Below are 15,927 nucleotides of genomic sequence, written 5' to 3'. Positions count from 1 at the left end.
CATGGCATGGGAATGGGCAGTGTTTCATTCTGTTGGACATAGGGTACCTATGAGTTGGAATTGACTCAACGGCACCTAACAATATTCCAAATGCTGTTAGGATTATTTCATTTTACTCTCTTAATGAAAACTATTGATCATCTTTTACAGAAATAAATGTTGGTGAATAGTCTAACTTGCCTGTAATCATAGAACTAGCATGTGGCAAAACTAAAATTTAGACTCAGTTCTAAGCGAAAATGCTACACTTTCCTCACAAAGCATGATACCTGTCAAATGATTAGGCTGTGGTCATTAAAGACTACTATGCAAATAACAGACCTGCTTGGTCTTATTTATTGGTTGATTTCATTGCAAACACCCTGAACTGGAGCCTGCACAGATCTAATTAAAGGGCAAAAACAAACAAAAAACTACCCACCCAAACCAGTTGGTGACCCCATTTGCATCAGCATACAATTGTACTCTGTCTTAGTCATCTAGTGCTGCTACAACAGAAATACCACAAGTGGATGGTTTTAATGAAGAGTTTATTTCCTCAAAGTAGGCTAAAAGTCCAAATTCAAGATGTTAGCTCCACGGGAAGGCTTTCTCTCTAGGCCTTCTCATCAGTGTTCCCCCAGACTAGGAGCTTCTCGGCGCAGGGACCCCGGTCCAAAGGACGCGCTCTGCTCCCGGCACTGCTTTCTTGATGGTATGAGGTCCCCGTCTCATTGCTCACTTCTGTCTTTTGTATCTCAGGAGATTGCCTCAGGGCACAAGCCAGTCTTGTAGATCAGGTCCTGCCTTACTAACACAACTGCCACCCATCCTCCCTCATTAACATCACAGAGGCAGATTTACAACACACAGTACCAGGAATCATGGCCCAGCCAAACTGATACACACATTTTTTGGGGGACATAATTCAAACCATGACATACTCCATAGGGTTTTCAGAAACAGATCGACAGGCCTTTCTTCTGAGAATTGAAGGAGAGTCAGCATTTATTAAATACCAACTATGTGCTTAGCACCGTACATGTACAACCTGTTGCTATCAAGTGGATTCCAACTTGTAGCGACCCTGTAGGACAAAGTAGAACTGGCCTACAGGGTTTCCAAGGCTGTCAATCTTTATGGAAGCAGACTACCATATCTTTCTCCCATGGAGCTGCTGGGCAGGTGGGGTGGGGAGGGGAGGGGGTGCTTCAAACTGCCAACCTTTTGGTTAGCAGCTGAGTGCTTAACCACTGTGCCACCAGGGCACCTACATGTACTGTAATATAGCTAATCCGTACACATTAAAGTAGCAAACTAGGTACAATTACTTGTACTTTTACAAATACTTTATGGTGACTTGTCCAAAGGCCATGCAGCCAATTAAGAACTAAAATCTGAATAAATATCTGACTGCAAACCCCATTCTTTGTCAAAAGTACTAGGGCTGCCTCTGAATACATATATATTATCAGATCCTCAAAAGTTCAACTACACTAGATCAGATGCAGTCTCTAGTCAAAAGATTACAATTTAGAACGCAAGGCTGCTACAAGTCTGTGCCTGAGCCTTGTCTCGTGGTGAAACAGAAAAAAGTTTCCATTTCTTGTGGTGCGATTAACTACTTTTGAGTGTGGCCTTTCTAGCCATGGTCTTATAACTCCCACTCCCAAGTGACTATGATAGGGTAATTGTGGCCTACCAAGGGGATTGGTCAGTTTTGCCCTAAAAGAGAGAACGGCAGGAAAGACACAGCAGCAGGAGACGGTGTGGCGGGCTTCCTGTCCACAGAGAGAGAAAGCTGAGTGCCTTTGGGAAGAGACTGAGGGCCAGGGAGATGCGTAACTGTGCACACAGCTAGGGAGGGACTGTCCTGATGGAAGAACTGTATCCTGAGTGTTCCTGAGCCTGAACTGTAACTGTTACTTCCCTAATAAACCTCATAATAGTATGGTCTGTGAATTCTGTGTGGCCATTGCAATGAATTATTGAAGCCAGTAGAGACTGCTGTGGGAGACAGAGTTGGTGTCAGAATTGGTAGAGATGGTGGAGAGAGGAGGCACGTCTGACCTCCACCTCATAGGAATAAGCCTTGGGCTGTTGATCTTGGCTCTCCTTCCCCTTGTGGAGCTGAACGAGGTCAGACACCTCCCCTCAAGCCGTTTTTACATTTCTTCAGAGATAGAAAATTTAGTAACATTTATTCAACATAGATAAAATGTGACGAAAGGAGCAGGGAAAGTCCATCTAATGTATATTTGAGGGTCTACCTATGTGTAAAAGTTTCAGAAGATGTTACAGAGTGATCTGTCTGTCAAGAAGCAAAAGACTCAAAAGTTTCATCTTCTAAAAGGTGAGGAACAGAATAAGAGAATTACACATACAGAACTAGACTTCAAGTTTAGACATCTGGACTGAAATGAATTAATGTAAGATGGAGCAGGTAAAAATAGTTGCCAAAAGAAAGAGTCACACTCCAGGTTATTTCTAGTTCATAATGTTTTCATTTTTGAAAACACACAGAGTCAAACCAGTTAAAAGTATTGCCTCCTTATTTTGTGTATTTCTATTCTCCACCTGGAAAAACATACAGTCAAATCTATCTTCATCCATTCTCTTAATGAGGTAAGCAAACAGGATCACTGGTTACTGCAAACGAACCTATGGGAAAAACCATATACATTCACATAAATCACAGATTTAAATTTAAAATAAAAAATTCAAACAGTCTCTATAGTTAGGTTGAGCAAAAAGAGAAAGAAAATGGGTGGACTACCAAAAACCATACCTAGAGTTTTTTGTAATTACAGCACTTTGTCTTGGTGACTGACCTCAATTAACAAAGGAATACTCTTAATTCTAACTTGACAGATGTTTAATGTTCTTATCATTAAAAATTAAAAGCTAACTCTCTATTATTGTTTCACAAGATGAATTGTACTTCCCAAATTTACTTGACCTTTCTTTGAGTGAAACTAGTATTCTAACTTCCTGGAATTTGTTCTCTCTAGTGGGTGAAGCGTTATTAGTTCAACTTATAACCCATAATATTTTTACTTCAAGACGTGGCCCACACAATAGCTAACACTTACTTCTTTAACCCTGAGTTTGTAACTCATTTCAACTAGACATTTAGTTAATCATACTTTCCCATGGATTAATTTAAACTGCACTATATATAGAAATAATCTATATTTTATAAAAATCAAAGAAATTTTAGACACTGAATATTCATTAACATTAGTAATACAGTAAAATAAGGCTCATATAAAGATATCATTAATATTAAATCTTTAACAATCCTATAACATGGATAAATTGTGTTTCATTTTTGTCAGAAAAACTGCACAAGAGAAAAAAACTGAAGATAAAAACTTTTCTTTTTCAATTTTTTTTGAAGATAAAAATTTTTTGTATAGTATCGCAAAAAAAGAATCTTAAATTATTTTACCAAAATGCACAAAACAAAATTAAACTAAACACTTGCTCTTACTTTTCAGCTCTAGGCTAAATTTTCAATAAATTACAGAACGAGCAATCAATTTTGATTCAGAGTGAAATTCAAGTTGGTCATCTTCCTCCAGTTCTAAAGTATTAACATTTCTACACAGCAACCAGAAATTCTTTTTTTAAAAATAATATTTTACTGTGATTTTGGTGAAGGTTTACACAGCAGTTTAGGTTACCATTCTACAATTTCTACACAAATTCTTCAGTGACATTGGTTACATTTTTCACAATGTGTGTGCATTCACATTATTTCTGTTCTGGTTGTTCTGTTTCCATCACTGTACTTTTACATAAATAACATGTGCCTTCTACATTTGTTTGTCGTATTTTTACATGAATAACATGTGCCTTCTAAGTTTGTCAATCACTCCCTCCCCCTGCGAGGTATTTTCATAAGTGTGATATGCTAATATTTTTTCAGCAACATGTAAAAACAAAATTGGCATACAGGCGCTTACGAAAATACCTAGTGGGACCAGGGGATGACAAAAAAACATGGAAGGCACGTGTTATTTGATAAAAATATGATAATCTAGTTTCTCTGCCCCCTTATATTCTCATATTTGTTTTAAAGTAACTGTTGACTGTTTGGGGGAAATTCTTGATTACGATAAAAAAAACTGTTTTCAAAGAATTTAGAAACCCTAATCTGAGGCAACATATTTGTGTTCCATACTAATATAAATATTGTGCATTACGATAAACAATTTCTTTTTAAGTAGTTTTTTAAAAAGAAACAAAATTTGGACAAATAGTATCAGTTATTCCAGCTGAATGTCACTATTCATCCTATTATTCCAAATATACACAATCATCCTATTTATCCATTTCTCCATGGCTAGCTTTTGCAGGATAAAAAGGAATTTCAGAACACTAAAGGTTTTTTGTAGATTGACTCATTTGCAGAGTGGGAATGGCAAGTGGGCAAGCGGAAAGGCAGAGGATTAATGGTACACTAGATCTAATGGCCAACATTCATTTGTTAGTTTGTCATATACTGTGGTAGCTTCAGTGTTGCTATGATCCTGGAAGCTAAACTACCAGTACTTCATATACCAGCAGGGTCATCCATAGTAGACAGATTTCAGCAGAATGTCCAGACTAAAACAGGCTAGGAAGAAAGGGCTGATTATCTACTTCCGAAAATTAGCCAATGGAATCCTTATGGATCAAAACAGAGCACTGTCTGACTCTCCTGCTTTGGACATGTCATCAGAAGCGATGAACTGCTAGAGGAGAACATCATGATTGGTGAAGTAGAGGGCCAGTGAGGCAGACACTTGGTGAAATGGATTCACACAATAGCTGCATCGATGGACCTGAACATGCCAACAATCATGAGAATGACGCAGGACCTGGCAACATTTTGTTCTGTTGTACATAAGGTCACCATAAGTCGGCTCTGAGTTAATGGCAGCTAGCTCTCTCTCTCTCCCCCCCTAACAGAATCCATTCCCCTTCTCCTTTGACCACAAACTACAAAGAACATGAAGGCCTCTTTATATCGTTTTAAAAAAATCTTTTTAGTATCAAACCCTGTAAATGCTGTACTCATTTCATGTACTAAATGATGTAGTAAAAAATTATAGTTTAATGTAAATAAATGTACATACATTTATGTAAAACAACTCCACAGGCAAACAAACCATCTAAAATGGCTATCCACATTTTGCCTTAATATTTATACTTCATTTGAATAGATCCTGCTATGGGTTGAATTGTGTCTCCCAAAAAGATATGCTCAAGTCTGAACCCCTGATACCTGCAAAAGTGACCTTATTTGGAAATAGGATCTTTGCAGATGTAGTCAAATTAAGACAAAGTCACATTGGAGCAGGTGGGCCCTAAAACCAATATGACTAGTGTCCTTATAAGAGGAGGCAAAAAAACACACATAGACATACAGGGGAAATGCCACATGACAACAGAGACAGAAATTGGAGTGACGCCTCTAGAAGCCAAGGAACACTAAGATTTGCTGGCAAGCTAAGAGAAAGGCATGGAACATATTTTCCCCAAGAGCCTTTGGAGGGAGCATAATCTTGCCAACACCCTGATTTTGGACTTCTAGTCTCCAGAACTTGAGAGAATAAATAAGTATCTCTTGTTTTAAGTCAAGCAGTTTGTGGTACTTTGTTAAGGCAGCCCTAGAAACCTCCCCAGCCTGTATTAGATAACTGCAGGTATAAATAGTGATACTTTATGACATCACAACTCTCACCGCAGGGCACTTGGTTCAGTGACTATTGTAGATTTTGAAGGATGCATAGTATACAGTGCAAACAGTACTGGATTTGCAGTTAGGAGACTTGAGTCCTAATTATGGCTCTGTAATCTTGGCCAGTCACTAACATCTCTGGACTTTAGCTTCCTTATTTGCAAAAATTCTAAACTGTCACCAGCCTCTGTAGGCCAAGTAGCTCAACCTGTTACTATAGATATTAATAAGAAATCAGAACTCCCTTACTTTAAGTAATCACTCCTCCAGGTATTCTGTTTTTACCATCTATAAAATTGGGAAACAATTATTTGTGTGCTACTTAAAGAGCTAATATAAATATTTCCAAAGTGTTCTTATATATCCTAGAAAAAAGATTTAATCAGTTAGAATTTTAACCTTCACCTGAAAAACTAGAAACTGATTTTCTCTAGTATGTATGCCTATAAAACACTGAATGTTTGGCTCATTTCCAACTTTCATTAGACTTAAAAAAAGAAAAAAAAAAAAACCTGAGTCAATTTGAAGTTAAAAGTCTAGAAAAGCTTAAGAACGACGTCTTTCCTTTTTTTGTCCAAGTGATCTTAAATAGCTTGGTTGCCAGGAACAATAAAGATACTATGGGCAAAAATAAATAAGCAGTTGAGTAACCAGGTCTGCATCTTATTATCGATTTAAGAATTGAAATTTACATTCTTTATTCTAGGGGACTTCAAAATAATATTTAACTTCTTCTATTACAGCCTAGTCAAATTCTAGCATATACAAGATCACAATGTTGCTACTAACTCACATATCTAAAGGCAGTGTTGTGGTAAAGGAAATAAAGACCCATTACACAGCAAGATACAGACACAGAGAATGGAAATGAGAAGGGGGAGCACGTGTTAGTGCGTACACACACAAGACTGGCAGAGATGATAAATGGCAGCACTGGAAAAGTGAAATTCAGAGGAAATGAACAAGCTAAAGAGAAAAGTATACAGAGAAACTGGGATGAGAGAGAAAGGTAGAAACTTGGGTGGCAGAAGCACAACTAGAGAAAGAAAGAGTGGAAGACAGGAAAAGTAGAGACAGATAAGAGAGAAAGGCTAACAGGCAGAGTGGCAACAATAGGCATGCACAGTGACAGGGGTCTAGATACAAAAGGGACAGCCAGTTGAAGAAAAGATCTTTTTCTCCATGTTTTCAAATCACATTCTTTTGTTGTTATCCCTCCAATGCTCCCATTAAAAAGGGGACAGCCTTTTATTTCTGTAAAATGGTTAACAATACGTATTTCACATCTCTCCAATTTTTATAGAATCAGATTTACTATTAGCATAATCTTACAATTGGAAAGTTCATATGTATCAAACGTACCAGGGAGAAAATCCTTATTCTAGGTATTGCTAATTTTTTTTCCCTCTATGGAACAGTTCGACTCTGTAACACACGGGGGTCACCAGGAGTCGAAATAGACTCTATGGTAACTAACAAGAACAAAAACAATTTTTTGTTCCTAAGTAAGGAAAGAGAGTACCCAAGTTAGGACAAATTCAACCTGAACCAAGAACCTACTGGCATTTATGATTATAACCACACTTATTAACACTGGTATTAGATTAGAAACGCACTCTTACAATAGTTGAAAATAGCTTACTTACTATTTAGAGTTCAATTCCAAAAGTCTTAGTCCTGTTTTCATTTTCTGACTCCTTGCTTCACTTGGTATCTCATATTCTCTCTTCTCCTATGCAGACTTTAAGTCAGTAGCCATCAGTCTGAAGAATTCCTTCTTCTGCTACCACCTACCAGTTTATTTCTCTGCTGCAGCAGAAGGGTATATAGAAAAAGTTCTTGCTTACTATTCAGATTAACCAGATTTTAACATTTCATATTTATGCACCTGCACCAACTTCCTCATGTCTCCCTAAAACCTCCCCCCTCAAAAGTCAAAACCAAAAAAAATCCCAATCACAGAAAAATCAAACAATGTATGATCAATGTTCATGCTAAGCTGGAAAATTTAAAAAAAAAAAAAAAAGTGAAAAGATTTAGACATTCAGCCATCTCACAGAGCCATTTTCTTTTGTTAAAGTTTCCTTTGTTACCTATCCCTACAATCTATGAATAAATACTTAACTTAAAAATTTAACTAGGTAGTCTACAACTCCTGCAAAATTTAAGTTCAGAGACTACCAAAGGAATTGTGGAAGATGTAACAATATTAAAGAGTAATTCTAGAAACTAAGAGTGTTAGGTGCTTTACCTGCTTGAGTTTTCAATGTTCTGGACTGCTTATTGCCCAATGGCTCTGAATACATTAAAACACGAACACATACGCCACCTACATTTAAAATAGGGTAGCATTTGTATGCCCATGTAAGCATTGGGTGTATTTCTCACAATATATTCATTAAGTTCTTTAAAAAGGACTGACTATGAATGCACATTTCCTCAAACTGCATACATACATAAAACAATTAGGGAGAAACAGAAATAGTGACAAATGTAACAGCAGTTTTAGGGGAATCGGGAATTCACACCACATAAACAAATCCTGAGATTCATTTCTATTCCCATCTTGTTTGTCATTGAGTCTCAGTTTCGAATTTATTTTGAATTAGCTACTAAGGAATAGTAAGGAATAACGAACTAATAATAACAGTAATGGCTGGTTTTTGTTCCACCCTCCCATTACCTTCATCCCAAAATAAAAATACGGATAGTTTCGCCAACTTAAAAAAAAAATCAAGAAATAAAACAAACACTGACATAAGCACCAAAGCTAGTCGACAGTGGCAATGCAATGACATTGTTTCTCCTTTCTTTCTCATTCCTTCCCCCAATCTCAAACCCCACCCTTTGACCTCCGTATATGGGATGAGCCTGAGGAGGAGCTGGTGATGTCAGGACTGCGCCGTTCCCACGGATGCTCCTAGAGGCCTGCTGTGCTTCTGGGAACTGGGGCACAGGGATGTCTGTCTGACTGAAACCTAAAACAACAACAGTTCACCCCACCCCTGAAGTTCCCAAATCCCACAATAGCCACCGTGTATGTATTCTATATAAGGCCCATCTAATAAGTTTGAATATGGTGAAATCTGAAAGCAAGATCATTTTTAACACGTTAGTGCTATTCAATGGAGGCAGCAGAATGGAAGTTGTCAAACTCCCCATGTCCAATACAATCATATAGTCTATACATTCTGAAGCCGGCCATTTCTATGGGCAAGAGAACAATGTTCTCCCGAACCAGCCTTTGTCAGTCAGATATGTATTTTTGTCTGAAGATGCTTGGGGGAGTGATTATCCCTATCTTATATGAATGAACTGAAGCACAGAACAGGCTAATGACTTACTACATGGCTTTAGCTGTAAAAACAGCATTACAAACTGGGATTTTCTATTCACTAAGTAGCGATATGCTGGACTTATAGCCTTTTTAGATAAGACAGCTAAAGCCACAGGATACAATTATGCAGAGGTATACCTTGAAAAGGTATTGATTACTTTCACTGAAATTCAACTTATTACAATGAGGATTATCTCCCAAAATAGCAACTCACAGCTAAAGTTGTAGAAAGAATAGGAAGAGGATAAAAAGGTAGGTGGGTTGGGAAGGTAGAGGAAAGCTATTAAAATGGCCAAGTTGTCCTGCCACTAACTTATTTTATGGCCTTGGTTAATCTGTTTGACCATCCTGTCTCCAGAAATTCCCTCCAATCCATTCAGATCTGATTTTTTAATGTTTAAACAAGAATTTAAGATAATCTCAAACTGCTCACATTTACATCTTTGTTAGAACCAGTGTCTCAGAAATGCTGAAATGATTAGTTCTGAAATCACACTGCTCCTAAAATAACTGAAATGCTTTCTACTGTCTATGTCTCATTATTCCCTTTCACTTATGTCACAGAAACAGAAGCACTATGGACAACTGATTACTATGGCGAGTTTTTACCATAAATATAACCTGAAACCTAATTTTACCTTTTCAAAACTCTAGTTTTCCATACCTGTCAACTCCTAATTGATGTCTTTATACTGTGAGCTCATTGTGTATTCGGAACACCAACCCCTGAAAAAGCTTAAGCCAGAGTAGCACAATGGAAGAAACAAACAAACCCAAAACAAAAACAAAGCCAAAAAAGTCACACTCTGAAATACTTAATTATAGACATATATGCAAGGAATGGAGTTATCTAAATGACTAAATAAAATCCCCAAAGAAAGTCCTAAGTTCATCCCAACCAGTTCAAAACTTTATCCCCCAAAAGCTCTTCTTTAATCAAATCATTTGCTAGATATACCTGTTCTTTATTTTTTACATGAGGGTTACTGCAAACCTAGGTTTGCCTTTAAAGCACATAAAAACATTAAAAAGAAAAAGTAAAGTTAGCCTTGTGATGCAAAGAAAGGAGAAAGAGTCAAATTACCTGCAAGCAGGCCGGGGATGTGCCTGAATCCAAACCGCTGCATTTACCATTCATTATACAGCTGCATTATTTGGGGGAAGGGGAGTTTAGAAGGGCACTGACCCCGAAAGTTCTCAATACTTCTCACTCATCATCAGGAAGGGGGAAGAAGGAAAGTTTTTTCTCTGGGTATTTTTTTGTTTGTTTGTTTTTGTTTTTTTGGCTCCTGAAAAGGCTGGCAAAGAACAGTAACAGTGCAAGGAGTTAGAATATTTCTTAAAAAATAGTTTTTTAAAAATGCAAAACATTAAGGAATTTAAAAAGCCAAACTTTCGTTAATATAGAAATAATTATCACTAGAGTTAGGCAGCCACCCCAAAACAGCATGGCAAAAGGGCACTGGTATAAAGGAAATAAAATATCACACAAAAATCCAAAAACAAAACTAAAAACATTTCAAATTAAACCTGGAAGACTAGAAGATTCCAACAGCAGATTTCTGTCCACTACTGAAAACATTCCAAAATCCAAGCTTCAAAGGCGCCTAAATGTATTTTAAATGAAACTTTTTTGGTTTTGTTTTTTAAGAAAAAATAAAAAGAAAGCAGTGAACCTGGTATAAATCCTGCAAAATATTACATTTAAAAAAATCCTAGTACAACAAAAACAAATTTTAAATGAAAGTAAACAAACAAACAGACAAACAGTAGCAGCAGAGGTTACCTGTCTGAGCACCTACATTTTCTTAGGAGGGGATCGTGTCTCACCAGCCATATAGCCCATAAACCTCAAAAAGAGTGAGCCAGGAGAAAAATATAACACAAGATTTGATTTCACAATGTCTCTAAGCCCCCAGCCCCCAATCTGGGGATTCACTGAACGTAGAGAATTTGTTTTTCCATTGTTTTCTCCTTCAGAAAAAGAAGAGATGATTTTGAAAGTCAGTGACTTCTTTCAATGCCTTCGGTACATTTTCAAAGTCTGATAAAGTGCTGGATGAAAGCAAGTCTCTTGTTAGATTTCTCTAATGTTCCAGGGCAGTTTTCTTATTGAGAGCATACACAGAAAGATTTCAAAGTTCAGTTCAGAAAAAGCCAGCAGAAATGACCAATCAATTATAGGCACCAAAAAAGAAAAAAAACTATTAAAAATTTTAAATGGAATAGTTCATACTTATATATATGTGTGTGTGTGTGTGTGTGTGTGTGTGTGTGTGTGTGTGTGTGTGCATATATATGCATATGAAGTCCAGTCTTCATCACGGATTACATAAAAACAATATCAGAAAGAATTATTTTTTAAATACAATTTATAATTACAATTTTAACAATATACAAATTTTACAATAATTCAGATTTTGGCATGATAATCATTATACATATTTGATAAATACATTTTTACCTCTCAAAATAGCAATGAAGATTATACACAAGTGATTATACAATTATAAAAATAAACTTAATATTCACTTAAATATCTGCTGCTGTTTCATTTGGGTTCTTCCAAAATGATCTGTTCATATTCTTTACCTTAATTTTTGAGGAAATGCATGAAGATAACCATGTTTTTGAAGTCTGAGATGACCATTCCTGCCCTTTTCATTCTAACATGTGAGTGTACAATCCAGAAGTTGGTTGGCAGAACTATGTTTTAATATATTGTGAATGGACAAAAAGACAGATAAATGGTGAGTAAACTAAAGGGCAAATAATTTCAGATATTTCCTATAGTTGGTTAACGTGGCAGAGGTTTAAAAAAAGGCTAACTACAATTTTCCTAGTCCCTTATCCCACTAACACAAACCTTGAGTGTTTCATCAAATAAAGAGGTTGTTCTATTTCCATTAATCTATACGCATGTGATATATAACTGTTTAAAATATATGTACCGTAAGTGCAACCACACGGTCTCTACACAAATATATGAATGATGATTTAACTAAGCAGTTCTTTCTTCTTCTTTTATTTCTCCATAACAAATAACACAAATCCCCCGAAGTACGGTCATTCAGTGAAAGAAGTACCAAGTATTTCTTTCTGTTAATGGTATCAAGTACCAATATTTATATATTGTGTGAGTCCCCCGATAACCCTGCTCAAATCAAATTCTTTTAGGTGTGATTAAAATATCCTAAATTAAAAATTCTTCTTATGTATCTTTTTCTGAAGTGAAATAAGACACTGCACAAATTATAGGTACTATTCTATTTGTCGACAATCAACCTTTCACTCAATTTTAATATTATTTAATACTATGAAAAAAAATTTTTATTACATTCCTTTTTAAAATGGGGGAAAACTGTACAAGTAAGCATGATCAAACCTCTGTTAGAGCTGGTTAATACTGATCTTTTATTATTGCCTCGAAGTCTCTCTAGTAGTGTCCGAGAAATTATGTTTAAGGTCCATCTGAAGGAAAATAGCATTGGAGAGGCAAGAAAGGGCTTGAGTAAAAGCTTGAGAGGATTGTAAGGAGATGGAACTTGCTGATTAAAAAATTACGGTGAGCTTTGCAGCACCTCTATTCATAACACATCTTCCAAACCCATCACTGGGATAGTATTACCCATGTTTTAAAGGCTCGTATCATATGCAGTCTTGGGGTTTTTATAAATTCAGAAAGTAAAGGAATATGAAGAGTGGAGAGTATTGAAGGCTTAAGAGTAGGGCTCAATACTGCTAAGTAAGTAAGTCCCCCAACAAAAGGAGTACAGTCCACCCCACACCAAATTCTATGAGTAAAAGGAGAAAGAAAATGCATATCCAGAAGCACTGAAGAGAAGCATGTAGCCTTGAATAAATCATACACTGAACCATCTAGAACCAAAGAATAAACCAAACAACATATATATACACAGAAAGGCTTGGAAGCATCTATTCTCCTTATATTTTCAGGTGGGTATCTCTATCCCAGTAAAGTCTAGTTATGAAAACAACTCATATGATTTTTAAAGTCAAAACTTGTTTTTCCCATCATGCTACATTTTCTAGGGTCTATTCTTTTTGATTGGCTGATGTAAACAAAAAGCAAAACACATACACATGCATGCGTGCACACACATATATACTCCCTCCTAAAATGTGAAAAATGCAAATATGTAATGCTGGCATTAGAAACCACTTCAGCTTTATACTTAAGAACTTATAGGCCCTTGACTTATCCCCCCAAAATATTTTTCCTTGCCCTTAGCTTTCAATGCCCAACCACCAAAGGAAAAAATAAAAGGCTTTAAATGCACATGTTTCAAGTCAGTGTCTTGTTAACCAAAAAGGTAGCATTTTCTTCACTTTGGCCATTGTTAAAGATGCAGGCATAGAGCAGGAAATGTTAGACTAGCATGTATTTAAAAAAAAAAAAAAAAAAGCAACATTAACAAAGCATATATCTTTCAAAAAGACTAAAACACTAACAAATACAAGTCAATGCACATATTTTAAACTAGTGTAATTTTATCTACATTTGAGTAAATCTTATTTTGTATACCAAACATTGCAATGCTGTTCATTTCCCTTTCAGCATGCAAACATGCCAATTTTGCCATTAAAAAGCCTTTATTGGGTCTTATTTACTTTGCCCTTTCACCTAAATTAAGGGGAAAAAAAAATTAAGAACACTCAATGAGTCTCTCTCAAGATTTTATAAACAACTAGAACATACAGTTTCTAGTTAATACAGAAATGGCAGAAGTTTCAGATTTGTATTTTAAAAAATTTCTGTAATTTACATGTGTTCCTGACCCAGTACAAATTTTTGCAACACAATGTAAAGTCATGCTACTCTGAAATTTGTACTCACTATACGAAAACAAAAGATGCAAAGGACCATGGAAAACCTTATATGGTCCTCATAACCCAAGAGCATTTAAATTTTTGAGTAATTTAAAAGGATAACTATGAGAACTCGACATTTTTCTGTATCCCACCTCTTCTGCCTCTTTTCAAACTAGATCTGTAGGATTTGTAAATGAAAATGAGTCACACAGAATAACAGAGGTCTTGTCTATCTCCCCCTTCTTCTCTCAACTAATTTTACTCAATTTTTTCTCATCTTCCTGAGTGCTTTCCATGAACAGCATTGCAAGTTGGTTAAAAATAATAATAATAAAGAAAAAGAAAGTAAATTTTACAAGAGTTTTGTTGGTTAATTATTTACCAGTGGAGTCACTCCACCAGGAGTTTGATTTCATTGGCTAGCAGCTGGTTCATGTTGAACAGGGCCCCCCCCTGGAGCTTGGTGAGCAGCTCCCGCTCCGTGCTTTCAGGGTCGCTGTCAACAGAGCTGGAACTCGCGCTCATGTTGTCGACAGCAGTGTTGGCTGGGGGACCCAGCTCCGGCTCACTAGTCTCACTGGCCGTGGACACCACGGAGAGCAGGGACATACGCCGGGTGAGCCGGCCAGAGGGCAGAAGGGAGGTGGCATAGTCTGCTATGATACCAGCTACATCTAGATTACAAGCCTTATCAAAGGCGATGAAACCTACATTTGCATTGGCTTCGCAGACACAGAAGGAGCCATCATCTTTCATCAACAGGTCAATGCCACACACATCCATCCCCAGGATATTAGACACTTGGATAGCTAGCTGCTTTCCTTGTTCACTCAATGAGCACATCATCCCCACACCACCTGGCAAAATAGAAACAAGGTAAGAAATTACCAAAATGATAACATTTTGGGAGTAAAACTAAAGCTAGCCTCCAAGACTAACCCTCTCTTCTAAATCAGCAGTGAAAATAAATGTGCTATTTTAGTGTAAAACTGGGACTTTGAAATCTAGGCTTTCTTCATTAGGGATGCCCTCTTCCAAATCCATTCTTTCAAAGAACTTGGGACTTTCTGTATGTATCCTACATATTCACTTGATACTATTTATCCTTACCACCTCTTGTTCCATGGGAAGCTGAACACTGGACAACGATGTAGAAAATATTTACTTTCCTATAGTTGTGAAGCATGTGAAAGCTGGACAATGGATAAGGAAGACTGAAGAACCGATGCCTTTGAATAATGGTGTTGTCAAAGAATATTGAATACACCATGGACTGCCAGAAGGATGAACAAATCTGTCTTGGAAGAAGTATAGCTAGAGTGCTCCTTAGAAGCAAGGATGGCGAGACTTTGTCTCACATACTTTGGACATGTTATCAAGAGGGATCAGTCCCTGGAGAAGGACATCATGCTTGATAAAGCAAAGAGTCAGAGAAAAAGAGGAAGACCTTCAATGAAATGGATTGACACAGTGGCTGCAACAATGGGCTCAAGCATAACATCGACTGTGAGGATGGCACAGGACCAGGCAGTGTTTCGTTCTGTTGTACACGACGTCACTAAGAGCTGGAACTGACTCGACGGTCCCTAACAACAACCACAATAGTTGTGAAAGAGTATAGTGTATATTGACAAGAAAATTTCCTAAATGACAGTAATTTACTAGCTTCCTGAAACATAGACTGATATAACATGCATTAGATGTGACTAAGCTGTGACTTCATACATTCTATGAACATAAAGGGGGGAAAAGATAGATTTAATACCATAAAAATTAGAAACCAGAGTAAACAGTTAAGAGCTTAGCTACTAACCAAAAGGTTCCAGCTCAAGTCCACCCAGAGGTATCTAGGAAGAAAGACCCTGCGATCTATACCTAAAAGGTTAGAGCCATTGAAAACCCACCTTTTTTTTTTCTTCCCCATACAAAAATTTATACATACATTGTTATGTGACACTAATTGCTCTCCCAAACTGTGACAGCACACTCCTCCTTTCCACCCCTGATTCCCCATGTCCATTCAACCAGCTCCTAACCCTCTCTGCCTTCC

The 15,927-nt window shown here is 36.9% G+C and overlaps 1 protein-coding gene across 5 annotated transcripts in view; it reads right to left on the bottom strand.

The window, feature by feature from the left end:
- Nucleotides 1-2,396: 2,396 nt before the first annotated feature.
- RIMKLB (ribosomal modification protein rimK like family member B) overlaps nucleotides 2,397-15,927 on the bottom strand; it is a 78,047-nt gene continuing 64,516 nt past the window's right edge. For 3 of the 5 annotated variants that reach the window (XM_004387254.1, XM_023741542.1, XM_023741543.1), the window contains exon 6: nucleotides 13,646-14,734. In XM_004387254.1, the coding sequence (XP_004387311.1) occupies nucleotides 14,268-14,734 (467 nt within the window). In that variant the 3' untranslated portion in view covers nucleotides 13,646-14,267. Of the gene's footprint in view, nucleotides 2,641-7,353; nucleotides 7,517-10,128; nucleotides 10,343-13,645; nucleotides 14,735-15,927 lie in introns of those variants that run through there. The other 2 variants (XR_001121542.2, XR_002825751.1) reach the window with 1 other exon arrangement.

This window comes from Trichechus manatus, unplaced genomic scaffold (assembly GCF_000243295.1).
Source record: "Trichechus manatus latirostris isolate Lorelei unplaced genomic scaffold, TriManLat1.0 scaffold00182, whole genome shotgun sequence".
Taxonomy (NCBI): Eukaryota; Metazoa; Chordata; class Mammalia; order Sirenia; family Trichechidae; genus Trichechus; species Trichechus manatus.
Note: the sequence above shows the minus strand (reverse complement) of the source record. Positions and strands in the feature narration are given on the sequence as shown.